General features: G+C 46.5%; 1 protein-coding gene across 1 annotated transcript; it reads right to left on the bottom strand.

Annotated features, from left to right (window-relative positions):
- Window positions 1-1,781: 1,781 nt before the first annotated feature.
- On the bottom strand, window positions 1,782-12,949 carry Plet1 (placenta expressed transcript 1). Its single transcript, XM_059266900.1, has 4 exons — window positions 12,699-12,949; window positions 8,500-8,704; window positions 6,307-6,368; window positions 1,782-2,869 (listed from the first exon to the last, which is right to left on the bottom strand). Exons 1-4 carry the CDS (start codon window positions 12,880-12,882, stop codon window positions 2,397-2,399), a joined length of 924 nt encoding a protein of 307 aa, XP_059122883.1. The 5' UTR covers window positions 12,883-12,949; the 3' UTR covers window positions 1,782-2,396.
- Between the last annotated feature and the right edge of the window lie 342 nt (window positions 12,950-13,291).

Genomic DNA, 13,291 nt, shown 5'->3' with positions numbered 1-13,291 from the left:
GTCAGAGCAGTTGTAAGATGGCAACACCTGTCAAAATGTTTAGACTTCTGTAATCTGCTCAAAACAAAAGAGAACAAACAAAAAACCCAGGGCAAAGATGCAGACTTTCATCATTTAACAAAATCTGAAAGGTCCCTGGTTAACTGCTGAGAGATCAGGACAGACCTTCAGTGACCACACAAGGAATGCTGTTTGCAGATACAGAGTCAACAATAGCACAGGCTGCTTGTACCTGAGAGAATCAGGTCTGCAGGGCCACCACACTGTAGTATTTAGAATACCCAGTTTTCGACAAAAATTAAAAAAGGTACAAAAGAGCCAGAAGGTATGGTCAATTCAAAGGAAAAAGAAAGGCAGACATTGTTCCCAAGAAAGCCCAGCCATCAGGCCGAAGAAGCAAAGACTTGAAGTGAACGATTTAACTACGTGAAAGTGGAAAAAGAAACCATGACAAAAAACTAAAATCAGGGAAATTATTTCTGAACAGAGAATATTGGTGGGCAGAGAGAAATTATAGTAAGAAGCCAAATAGAAATTTTGGAGCTAAAAAGTATAACAAGTAAAATAAAAATTTCGAGGTTCAGCCCCAGACTTGAAGAGGCAGAAGTGGTGAATTTGAAGACAGCTCGGTTGAAATGATCTAGTCTGAGGAGCAGGAAGAAAAAGAAGAAAATGAGAGGTCTGTGGGATGAAGACACACTCATGGAGGAGAGGAGGAAGCTGGAAGAGCAGAGATAAGGGTTGGAAACTACCGGAGCTGGTGAAAGACATGAATGTCCGTCTCCATTCACAAAAAAACGAACTGCAGGAGATTCAAAGATATGTCGTGATCACGGCTACAGTGGACGCCGTAGTCATGGCCCCTAGGAACAGCACTGTGGTCATTACACCCTCAGTGAAGCAGGGGTGTTCTATTTTGCGTCTCAGCCAGTTAAAGGGCAGGACCGACTCAGAACTTTGTGACTAAGTAGGAAACCAAGTTCTGTATCCCTGTCCTGCCTTTCACCAGCTCAGTGACCGCTCTCTCCTGTCCTTGAACTTCCTAGACCAGACTGGCCCTGAATTTCCCAGTAGTCCTCTGGCCTCTGCCTGATGAGTGCCGGGGTTACTGGGGAGTGCTGCTTTTCTCTGTGGCCAGGGCTGCTTTCAGACATTCTCTGACCCCTCAATCTTCTTATCTTCAAAAATGTACAGAACCACCAGGCAGTTTCCAGGCCAGCACATTTTTGTGACACTTGCTCATGCGGTGTTTGTGAAAGCAGCTAACAGAATCGGCACACAGACGATAATAATGTTATAAGGGAATCTCTTCATCGTGTGTGTTCGTTAGTTTCCTGTCAACTTGACCCAGGCAGGGTCATCTAGGAAGAGAGAACTTAAACTGAGAAAAATGCCTCCATCAGATTGGCCTGTGTGCTTACAACTCTGTGGAACATTTTCTTGATTAATGATTGATGCGGGCAGTGCCACCCCTGGGTAGGTGGTCCTGGAATGTATAAGACAGCAATTATTAAAGAAAAACTTTATTTCTTATTACAGGCTTACTGCTGCAAATAATTTTGTTTCACATTGTACTATAAATATTACAAGTATTTTTTTTTTTTTTTTGCCCATTTCTTGGTTGAAATTACCATCAAGGAAGAAGTAACCAGTTGACCAAATTGAGATAAATTAACCTTGTATCTGTTCTTGAACACAAACACACACACACACACACACACACACACACACACACACACACTTTCATTGGTATTTTTGTTTTATCATTCATTTAAAGCTTATCTTTCGATTTAACACACTTATTATTCTTGTTCAACGTATCGTTTATTTGACTTAGGGAAAAAAAAATCATGTGTCCCGTCATTGGCTCCCCAGACATAGTTTTCATATACTTCTGCTCTTCAAAACCTGCTGGTCTGGGCACAATGGGGATCTGCTAGGAGCCACGAGACTGTCACTCATTTCTCTTTTTTCCCTTCAGTCATATAAGTCACAGAAGTTCTTTGTAACCTGAGTAGATTTGGCCAGAAATCTAAAATCATCTTGAAAGTAAAGAAGGATCCCCCTCCCACCCCCCAACCCAGGAGGCTCATGGGAATCCTTTGGCAATAAACGGAAGTTCAGATTGGCTATCAGCATGTAAAACTGAGAGTCAGAACTCCGGGTTACAACTAGACTGGCCTAAGTATTTACAAAAAGCAGAATTTGTGCCCTGAAAGATCCCGGCAAACTCTGTGTTGCTCAAACGCACTAGTTTGTGTCACATGTCTGTGGTCCGAGGTGGTGTAGTTGCATGCTGAGGACATAAAAATCTTCATTCACACGGCTAAGCACTGGCCTGGAGTTAGCTTTGGGAGGACGTTCTGTAGGTCAAAGATTGGCTTCCTCCGTCTCCTCTAGAAGAGGAGTTTGCTGATGAGAAAAACAAGCAGGATATGGAGGGAGACTGCGAGGGGGCTGCCGAGGGCGTTGACGGCCAGGCTGCTGGCTGTGGTCTTGCCTGTAGTCATGGTTGTGGTCTGGCTCTTGGCTGTGGTCATGGTTGTGTTCTGGCTCTTGGCTGTGGCCATGGTTGTGGTCTGGCTCTTGGCTGTGGTCATGGTTGTGGTCTGGCTCTTGGCTGTGGTCATGGTTGTGGTCTGGCTCTTGGCTGTGGTCATGGTTGTGGTCTGGCCCTTGGCTGTGGTCATGGTTGTGGTCTGGCCCTTGGCTGTGGTCATGGTTGTGGTCTGGCCCTTGGCTGTGGCCATGGTTGTGGTCTGGCCCTTGGCTGTGGTCATGGTTGTGGTCTGGCCCTTGGCTGTAGTCATGGTTGTAGTCCAGCTGGTCCCAGAAGTCTCAGGGGTGGGGGTCAAGGGTGCAGGTGTTGCTGGGGGAGAAAGAGAAATCAAAGAAACAATGTTCTTAGACCTTTGTTGGGAGGTGGGTAGGCGCTAGAAAAAGGCTGGCAAGATGGCTCAGCTGGTAAAGGCACTTGTCATGAATTCAATTCCACATAAAGGCGGAAGAAGATAACTGATCTTAAAATGCTGTCCTCTGACCTTTGCATATAAGTTGTGTGCATACACACACAATACTAACAAATACTTTTTTTCAAGATAGTAAAGCCAGAGATCAGGAGCAAAAGTCAGTCAATATTTCTCCAGTGCCTTGTGGGGGAGGGAGCTGTAGGCAGCTAGAAGGTTCAGACTGCTAAGTAATAAAAATAACCAAGCCTCAGCTGGGTGGTGGCACCGCACGCCTTTAATCCCAGCACTCGGGAGGTAGAGGCAGGGGGATCTCTGTGAGTTCGAGGCCAGCCTGGGCTACAGAGTGAGTTCCAGGAAAGGCTCCAAAGCTACACAGAGAAACCCTGTCTCAAAAAACCAAAACCAAACCAAACCAAAAAACCAAACCAAAAAAAAAACAAAACAAAAAAACCCCAAAACAAAACAAAACAAACAAAAAAACCCTAAGCCTCTATCCTTAAGGTCTGCATGGTCTTTTCTCCTGCATTTTATTTCGCTTATTTGTTTTTCAAATGTGTAGAGTTCTGCCTGCATGTGTGTCTGTGCATCACATACAGTGCCCTCAAGGCTAGAAGAGGTTGTCAGATTTCCTGAGACTGGAGTCACAGAGAGTTGTGAGGCCACGTGGGTGCTGGGAATTGAACTTGGGACTTCTGGGATAGCAACCAGTGTTTTTAATTGCTGAGCTGAGCCATCTCTCCAGCACCCACGTAGTCTATTGAGATGAGGAGACCCACAGAATTTATAAAACATATGAACTTGTCATTGGTTGGGCAGTGTGCTCTCAAATATCTTCATACTCTCAACTCTAGTGCAAATAGACCCAATGTAGTGCAATTTTATGACTTTCTTGTTAATTCCGAGGCCTTGTGAGAACTCAGTATCATGTAGAACCAAGAACAGTGGCCTCTGCCTTAACGTTAGTAGGAGATACCCTATCTAGACAGGTATACAGAGATACCCTATCCTTGACTTTATTTCTCCGGCTAGCAAGCCACAGGCCATTTTCTCTTGCAGTTTCTGGCTGGACTCTGGTTCTCAGTGATTATTTCTTAGAGAAGCAAAGAGAGCCAGGCCTGCACTCCTAGGGCCTTGTCTGATGCCAGAACACCTGGAGCTTGGAGCACAGACACTTCAAGGGTGTCTCACCCTTAGCTGGGAGTGGGTAGAAGGGCACTTTCAGGAAAGGGCAGAGACAGGAGGATTGCTGGGACTTGTTGGCCAACAGCATGGGAAATGGGAAGCTCTAGGTTCAGCGAGAGCCCCTATCTTTAGTCGTAAGAAAGAAAAGCCATCGAGGAAGGCAGAGGATGCCCTCCCTTGTCCTCCCCATGTCCACACACTCCCTCCTCCCCCGCCCCCGCCCATTTTACTTTCTTCCCCTTTAGAACTTGGCAACAAGAGAAGAAGGAAAATGGGCCCAGGCCCAGGCCTCCTTCTGCCTGCCTGGTGGATGCGCTCCTGCTCTGAGACGGTGTCTTCTCTCTCCAGCATTTCTCCAGGATATTCCATGCAGCTGGAGAGCAGAGCACAGCCACGTTCTTCCCCTTTTCTGTCATTCTCTTATTTGGTTTGGGACAAGAGTCTTGCTCTGTGTATAGCCCAGGTTGGCCTTGAAATGGTGACCTTCTGGCCTTAGCCTCCTAACTGCTGGGAACACAGGTGTACACCACGACTCTACACCTTTCCTCTGATTTTTAAACTGTATTTTGTTAGGGTAGAGCTAAGGGGTCCTGATTAGAAATAGACATTTCCCCCTCCATTAGCATTTCTGCAAAGTGTTTTTCTCAAAAATGTCCTTGAGGGAGAAAATAACCTCAGAGAGGGAAAGCCACCCAGGAAAAAGTTAAGACTGTCATATAATAGTTTGATTAGGCATAAGCATTTTAAAACTTGTTGTTAGAAATAACTGTTCCATTGGTGCGTTTGGTAGTAGATAACCTAAAGAAAAACCAGCCGCATGCTGTGTGCCTTTCAGTGCTCTGGGACTCAAGAGGAAGGCCTGCTATTTGGACATTGTGAAAGACTAATAGTTCTTGTTTTTCTCCCCCCACAACACCCCCCATGCTGGAGATTTGACTCCAAGGCCTCACGCATGCTCTCGGCCGAATCTTAGACTAAAAAAACTGCATTGAAATGATCTCTTTAGTTTTAACCTAAGTCTAAGAAAAGTAGAAAAAGGTGTAAGATGTGGAACTGGAGTCCTCACTCTGCTCTGGACATTCTCTGTGTCCTTAGGGAAGTTGACTATCCTTTCTGAAGCTCGGATGCTTTGGCTTCTTACAGGGAAATATGAGAAAAGGGAACAGAGGAAGGATGAGGAGCCCGGGAAAGTATGAGCCTGGGGTCTGCACCCTGTGGAAGGCTGGTGGAAATTCCTGGTGGTGGGGAGAGTGGCTGAGGCTGTTAGGAACTCGAGAAAGGGCTGTGGACATGACTTAGTAAAGTCCTTTTGCTCAGTTGTGAGGACCTGGGTTTGATCTCCTCAATCCCTTGTGAAAATTCCAGATGTGGTGGCACATGTTTGTAATCACAGCACCAGAGAGGCCAAGAAGGCAGATCACTGGAATCACTGGCTAACCATCCTACTTGGTGAGTCCCAGGCCAGTGAGAGACCCTGTCTCAAAAAACAAGGTGAGGCTGACTACCAACCTCCATAAGCATGAATACATGCATACATATGAACATGCATGCATGTTTGTGAATACATGTGTGCGTGTGCGTACACACACACACACACACACACACACACACACACACACACACACACGGAATAGAAAGAAAACCCATGAAAGGGTCAGGATTCAGCTAAGCAATCACGTACTTTCTTAGTTTGTGCCAAGGTACTAGGGTCAATCTATCTTTTGCAAAAGAAAAACAAACAGCAAGTCGACAAGAACTTATGACATTATTGTCATTTCTGTGATACCAACTCTCTTTGTATAACTAGTACCTTCCATTCCCCCTACCCTGCATAATTCCCTTAAAAACTGGTTGATTAAAGGTAGACCCTGTGAAAGCCTGTGTGAGTGGGGTTTCAGGTTCTGGGTGGACACTGAGAATAATGTTGCTTTTGCAGATTGGTGCCTATCTAGTACTGAACAGAAGTAGTCCCTGTTGAAACAAGGATTTGGAACCACGGGTGACCACGGGGATTTCTGAAGTTGCACAAATCTTGGGAAAAATCTCACATTAGGTATGAGGATGGTGGGAAACTCAACTGATACTTGGGTAAAATAATTTTCCAGACTGCTTGAGTTTATCGGTAAATATACAAAGCGTTTGCAACAGAACTCACTTATCTGTTCCAGTCTCACAGATGACATCAGAGCTGTACGATTGTCGGTGACGATGGAGACTCTGGAGGGCAAATCAGTGAGAGAAATGGTGAGGATCTTGTCTGTGAAACTCACAAGCTGCATCTGAGCCTTTCTGAACCACCCCATCCTGTTAATGTCTTTTGAGCGTACTTTTCATGTGGCACAATAAGCTGATCATTAAATATTGACCTAGTTCATGTTGACTTGACTGGACTCCTCTAGGGTCTTAACTCTAAACAGCTCTCCCATCCCCCATCCCCACCAGCTTCATCATTAGGAACTCCCCACAGGCTGGTACACATATTTGTCCCTTGTTCAAGAGAATCTTTTTGTCTGTAATAACTTCCCTGGTCATATCTGCCCAGAAACTCGAGGATATCCTTCAAGTCCAGTCTCCCTATGGTTAACCCTGACACATCTCCCACCTTTTGTTAACGTTGCTATGAGTTTTTCTACCCACTAGAGGGCTGACTTCTGGAGGGCAGGCTCTGTTGTGAATGTCTGCCGTACTGTAGGTACTTAACGTTCATTAAATGATCCTCAGAGCTCATCCTGTTGTTATTAAATTAGTGGGTCTACCATAACATTGGCCCCTTGTCTATACATCCAGCAGGTCACCAATGAAAGGACACAGTCTGTATACCAGTTACTGTGCTTGGTGTGAGCAGACAACCGTGAACCCACCAGTCATGGCTCTTACACTCATGGTGTTTACAGTGTCTTCAGAGACAGATTTCAGTGAATAGCCAGATAATTAATTAACGAGTCAGTTGCAGTTATGATGTGTGTGATGAAGTAGAGGAAGGCTGGAGAGTGTGTAACAGAGCTCTTTCTGAATCTACATGTTCAGGGAAAGCAGAGGAAGAATTTCACCTCAGTACTAACATGTGTGTGGGTCCTGTTTCCCAGGTTCACTATAAATCCCACAGGCCAAGACCTTTGTCGTCCCTTTGGACCCTACTCAGCATAGTGTGCCCCCATGGTGGTATTCCTTGTGTCCGCCTCCCCTTGAGTCAGTCTTGCTGATCATGAGTGTGTATACTATGAACAAGCAGAGAGACTAGTGTATTGTAGTAAATGTGCAAGTCTGCACTGTTGGTGGGCCTGTGCTGTTTCTCCTGCACATTGTCACTGTTGTGTCACAGCTGGTGCATCCAGTGTGGTCAAGTCCTTACTCTAAGTAGAACTAACTGGCTTCTAAGCAACTGTTGCCGCGGTGGGATTGGTAGTAATGGCTCCCTTTGGATTCTGCTTTCATTTATCACTCTATGGGCACAACGGTCCCAGCTCTAAAGCCAATGAAGTCTGGCTAGGCCCAGAGTGTGGCAAGAGAGGGAAGCATGGCTTAACAGTGTCACCAGCTTCCACAGAGACCAAGGTGCTGACAGTGGACACAGCACACCAGGGTTGCCCTTTCAGGAACACTGCGTTCTTCACAACACTTGGTTCTGAAGCCGATGTCATACCAGGTCCCCAGAGTAAGAGGCATCTGTTGTGAAAGAATAATGCCAGCCTCCAGGTGACCTCTTCTTAGAGCCTCAGGGCATCCATTTTTTATGACAAAAGGAAAATACTGTTATTACTCGCTGTTGCACTTTCTCTTATTTGCACATTTCCAAAATGAGTAGTGTATGTTTTATAAATGATTCTCCACTAGATTTACACATCTCTCTCTCTCTCTCTCTCTCTCTCTCTCTCTCTCTCTCTCTCTCTCTCTCGTGTGTGTGTGTGTGAAGGTGGAAGGGGACTATTTGCAGGAAGGAAGGTAACTGAAGGGAAGGGGGAACAAGAGAAGGTAATGAGGGTGAATAGGAGCAAAGTACAATGATATACATGATGAAAATGTCATAATGAAATCTATTATTTTGTATGCTAACAAAAGATTAAAAAAAAATTCACCAGTTTGAATATGGAGAACTTGAAAGAGTATCCCAGTCTTCCTGATTATGTTGGGCACTGTGCATTGGTGTATGTGTGTGTGTGTGTGTGTGTGTGTGTGTGTGTGTGTGCATGCATGAAAGGCACAGCAAGGGAAGGCGAGGCAGTCAAGAAGCGGCGCTGCTGGGTTTTCCACTCACACCCACAGTCTAATTTTAATCCTAGTTAATGTGAATCTGTATAAACCTTTTATGAAAATTCAAAAGCCAAAGTGAAATACGATCAATCCTTACTGCAGGTTGATTTTAGTCACATCCTCAGAATCAGGAGCTATCCACGTTGCCTGGAAGTTGGAGTTGTTTGAGGATGTCATGAGATAGAGGACACTGGTGTCATTGCATTCCTGAGTTGGTCCAGTCCAGGATCCCACGGTGTTGTTGTTCTGGTTCACTGCTTTCAGAATCACGGCACTGACGGAACTGTTCACAGGAACGAACACTAGGACAGGACAAGGTAGCAGGTAGTGTGAGCCAAGCAGAACCAAAACGAAGTGTGAACAAGGAAGTTACAGAGTATGGACAGCAGGGCTCCGTTTCTGTAAAAGAAACTGAAGGCAGCCTAGAAGAAAATTATGAAGATACTAACGGGGAACTCAGGGTGCCATACACCTGTAATTCCAGCCTGTGGGAGGTGGGGGATTGAGGATCATGGGTTCAGTGTCCTCCTCAGCTACAGAAGTTTAAAGCCAGCCTGGGCTACAGATGATTTTAATATTCTTCTTCATGCTTGTTTTTTCATTTTCCAAATAGTCTACAGTGAAAGGCAGTTAAGAGTCTGATCATCCTCTGGCCCTGGTTCTGCTACACACGAGGGGACAGATCCTAAGAGTGAGTAGCTTAGCCTCTCCTCAAAGGTAGATACCCCTGAAAAAGTTACGAGGTCTCCTAGGAAGTGCTTCAGGAATACAGAGAGTATTGTTGCTGAGTAAAAGCAAAACCTTGCTCCTGACCCCAGAAAGGCTGATTCTCTTGGTCTTGGTTGTTGAAGGTGGGGGTGGGGTAGGACAGCAGTTGGGGTACCTGTGAGACACTGAGGTCTGGGCCACAGAGTCCTAATCCAAGGACCAATCAAATAACCCCTATGGGTATTCTCTATCTGATGAGGTCTGAGACCCAGCCTGTCTGCACTTACAGGGGCCCTCACTAATCTCTGTTAATTTCGACATGAGGATATGTCATTCTCTCTGGTAAATGCTTTGATATTGGGGTGTCTCATCATCTGAAACTCCTTCACAAAGCAAAGTGAGTGGCTCACATAGCACAATAGTAGACAGTCTTGGATCTGCGTTCTGGCTCTGGTACTTAGGAGCAAGACAAGTTACCTCTGGGCCTTGGTTTCTTCTGGCTCAGTGGTCACTGTGCACAGTTTTTGGTTTTTGAAACAGGATCTCATCCTGAGCTGGACTCATGTGTAGCTGAGGATGACCTTGAACTCCTGATTTTCCAGCTTCTCTGTCTTGTGTACAGGCATTACAGGTGTGTGCAGCTGTGCCTAGTTTATGAGATCCCAGAACCTGGGATGTGCTGGGCAAACACTCTAATTAAGCTATATCCTTAACTACACATTTTTTTTTTAAGTTCCCACTTTGTTGCTCTGGGTCTGGGGAACAATGATGTTATCCCTCATCATCTGAGATGATGCTACCTATCAGTAAAGGCTCCTGAGGACTGAGGGAAAGATACCAACATGTGGTTCATATTGGACAAATTGTGAACGTTATTACTAATTATATTTAAGCACATTATATTTCATTGGCCTGGTTTGCTTGCCAAGAAGGTCAGCTGACGCAAATCCCATAAGCCCTGACTCACTCAGAGAGGAGTTGACTTTTGCCCTACATTTCTGGGTCTTGGTGTGGCGGAAGGTGATGCGCAACGGTGTCACTTAGATAGACAGTCATCAATCCTCTAAGCTCTCCACGGGTGTTTTCTGGACTGTTCCTTTCTGCTTCTCCCCTTTCACTGTGGGCTTAAAGCCTTCCTGCCTTCCTTCCGAGCACTTTCATTCTCTGGATTTGTGGCCTCAGTCTCTCCCTCAGGATGCCTTGCAACATGCCGTGACCAGACCAGACTCAAGTGGGAAGTGTGCCTTTCCACCTAGAGAACCGAAACATTTCCGCCTCCACAGTCTTTTCCCTGTCAGAGACAGCATTCAGGACCCCAAGAGCCTAGCCTCCCTCTTCGGTCCGCATTCCACTCTAGGGACAGCAGCTGGTTCCCACCTCCCCCACCCCCACCCCCAGCTGCTCTGCAAACGCACCTGGCCCCTATCTGACCCACACCTGGGCCTGGTGTTTGTTCATGTCTGGGTGCCTGTCTGGAACCTTCCTTTTTTGTTATCATTCACCTTGTCCCCACTTACACACCCAGATCTTGCTCTCATCCTTCCTCTGGACTAACTTAGTTCTCTTTTCCCCTCATGCCTGAAACACTGACACGCTGACTCTAGAATTGAATACTTAAGTATGTTTTATGGTTTCATTGGTGTTAGCGTCTGGGCAGCCCAGGGAAACTACTACTTTTGATCGATCCTACGGCCTGCATCCGGCAGGGGTGGATGTAAACTAGTGGGCTAGTGCTTGTCTAGCATGTTCAAGGTCTTGAGTTCTGTCTGTAGCACTTAAAAAAAAAATCCTTTATTCAATGGAGTACAATGTTCTTAAAGCTGGAAAGTTCAGGAAGTAATAAATTACATCCTTCTTGCCCATAGAAGTGAACACTGAGGCCGAGGCTGGCCTAGCATAGTCTTAAAGTAAATACTGCGGGTTTCTTTCCTGAACCGATCCAGGGAAGGTGCGCTGAGGTGTTGGCTACACTGTAGCCATTTATACATCGCTTACCACTGTTGAGCCAGTGCTGAAGTGGAAAAGGATTTCAAACCAAAACAGGGGAAGGTGGCTGACCTGGTGTTTATTCGGGATCTCCGGAAGGCCTGAGTCCCACCATGACATTCTACAAAGGGACTGGACAAGCCTTCTTTGTAACTGTAGGGGTGGAATTCGGCCCTTCTCATCCCCAAGGACAGAGAGCATTTTTGACCTTAATTTAAAGTCTGAGTCAGATTTACCTCAGAGCTCACTCGCTGACTCGCACACATTTTGGTTTGAAATGGAATCTGATAAAGAGCAAAGCAGGTATAGGCACTCAAGGAAGTGGAGTTCTTTTCCTCTTCCCTGAGGCTACAGGAACAGCTGCGGTTGCCCCCCCCCCACTCCCCATTGTCTTGTTTCGCCCTCCTGCCTCCCTCTGCTCAGAAAGGCTTCCAGGTCTTCATCTTATCATCCCCCCCCCCCCCCCCCCCCCCCCCCCCCCCCGCCCGGTAGACTTCTCTTTCTTCCATTTCAGCAGCAGACCTGCCTGTCTCCTGATGTGCTATTTTACAATCGCTCTTGCAGTAAAGGACTCACACACACACACACACACACACACACACACACACACACACTCACCTAGCATTCATCTTGAATTACAGACTTATCTCCCCTGCTCTGCTATGAAAAGACCCACTTCTCAAGGGAGAGGGGGGCGCACGGGGCGGGGGGGGGGGGGGGGTGATGGGATGAGACACCGTCCTGTTACAGCGCGCTTGCTTAGGGGCAGCCCCCAGCAAACAGTAGGGACAAGCAGGATGAGTGTGGGAAGGCCTTTGAGGCTGGGCCTCCGCAGTCCACGGGTAAGGCTGTAACCAGGTGGTCTCTGCAAAATTTGCTTAGACTTTTAAGGAAGGGTGAACATTACACTTTTTTTCCCCTAAAGTACAAATAAAACTAGGTAGAGAGCAATTTCCTTGACTAGTAGGTTTGACTAGTTAGAAAGGTTATTCTTCAGCTTGTATGTTTTGTTGAATCACCAAAGGGAAAGATGTGAAATACTTTCCAGACACCTCTAAGAAAAATCTTAGGTGAAGATTGAATAACGAAGGGTCAGGGAGCTTCTGCCGCTTGTGGGCAGTGAGTCCCCAGCAAGTCATTTAACACCTCTGCACTCAGGGCTCCTCACAGAAAAGTTGGGCTACTGATGTCTTCCTCTAGCTCCCGTGGTTTTTCCCATGCACTAAATGTAAACCATCCCTCCTGGTGTTCTTGGGGTATAGTCATTTTGTCAAGTGGATGTGAGGACTGTAGACCGCAATGAAATCCCTCAAAATAACATAACATCCCTTTAATATGTCTGTCCAGGTGTGATCTGGCTAGGGCTCAGTTAATCTGGGCCCCGGGGCTTTATACCACCCGGGGTTCAGTTATGGACAGGAACTGCTGAAGTAGTCCTCCCAATCCACTCTCAGGTATGAATCAGCGCCCCCTCATTTCCCATCCTGTTCACACACACACACACACACACACACACACACACACACACACACGTTGAGTGCAAGGATGGAGGGGTTTGTTCTGAGAGAACAAAGGACAGCGGAATGAATGGCTTTGACTCACCTGTGTAAGTTCTGTTCCCGCCAGAGCCCCCAGCCTTAGTGCTGATTCCCAAGTTGTCAGAGGTGAGGACCGTATCCAAAGCCATGCAGGGGTTCTTAAAACTCGCAGAAAAGGCAGGAGAAAAGCACAGAGCCAAGCACAGGAACAGCCCCAGCTGTGGCAGCAAGGCACGGGGTACAGCCATGGTCCTGGTCCGCTTGGTTGCCGGGCTTGGCAGTAGTAAGACTGAGTAGGAGTGCGGGGCTCTCCAGTTTATATGCTGTGGGGCCGGAGCTTCTGGGTGAGGTCGTATGCAAATTTCCCTCCTCCCTCCTGAAAAAAAAAAAAAAAAAACCTGCCTTCTGGAATTTGGCCCAAGACATCACCAGGAATGAATCACCAGCCTCCACTTTTGTGTCACCAACCATCCTTTACCAGTTCCAGTTTTGCTCAAGAAGAGGACTGGATAAATTATTGTGCACGTCCGTCACCTCAGCACCTGACATCTGAGGCCTTGGAGAAGGCTAATGAGAAGTGGTAAACGCCGAGGAGTGGAAGTCCACAGTTGAGTAATTATCGCGTAGGTGGTCTGTTTGGAAGCTCTGCCTTTCTCT

Source organism: Peromyscus eremicus, chromosome 7 (assembly GCF_949786415.1).
Source record: "Peromyscus eremicus chromosome 7, PerEre_H2_v1, whole genome shotgun sequence".
In the NCBI taxonomy this organism is placed as follows: Eukaryota; Metazoa; Chordata; class Mammalia; order Rodentia; family Cricetidae; genus Peromyscus; species Peromyscus eremicus.
The sequence above is the reverse complement of the archived record's forward strand: the minus strand, read 5'-3'. Positions and strand labels throughout refer to the sequence as shown.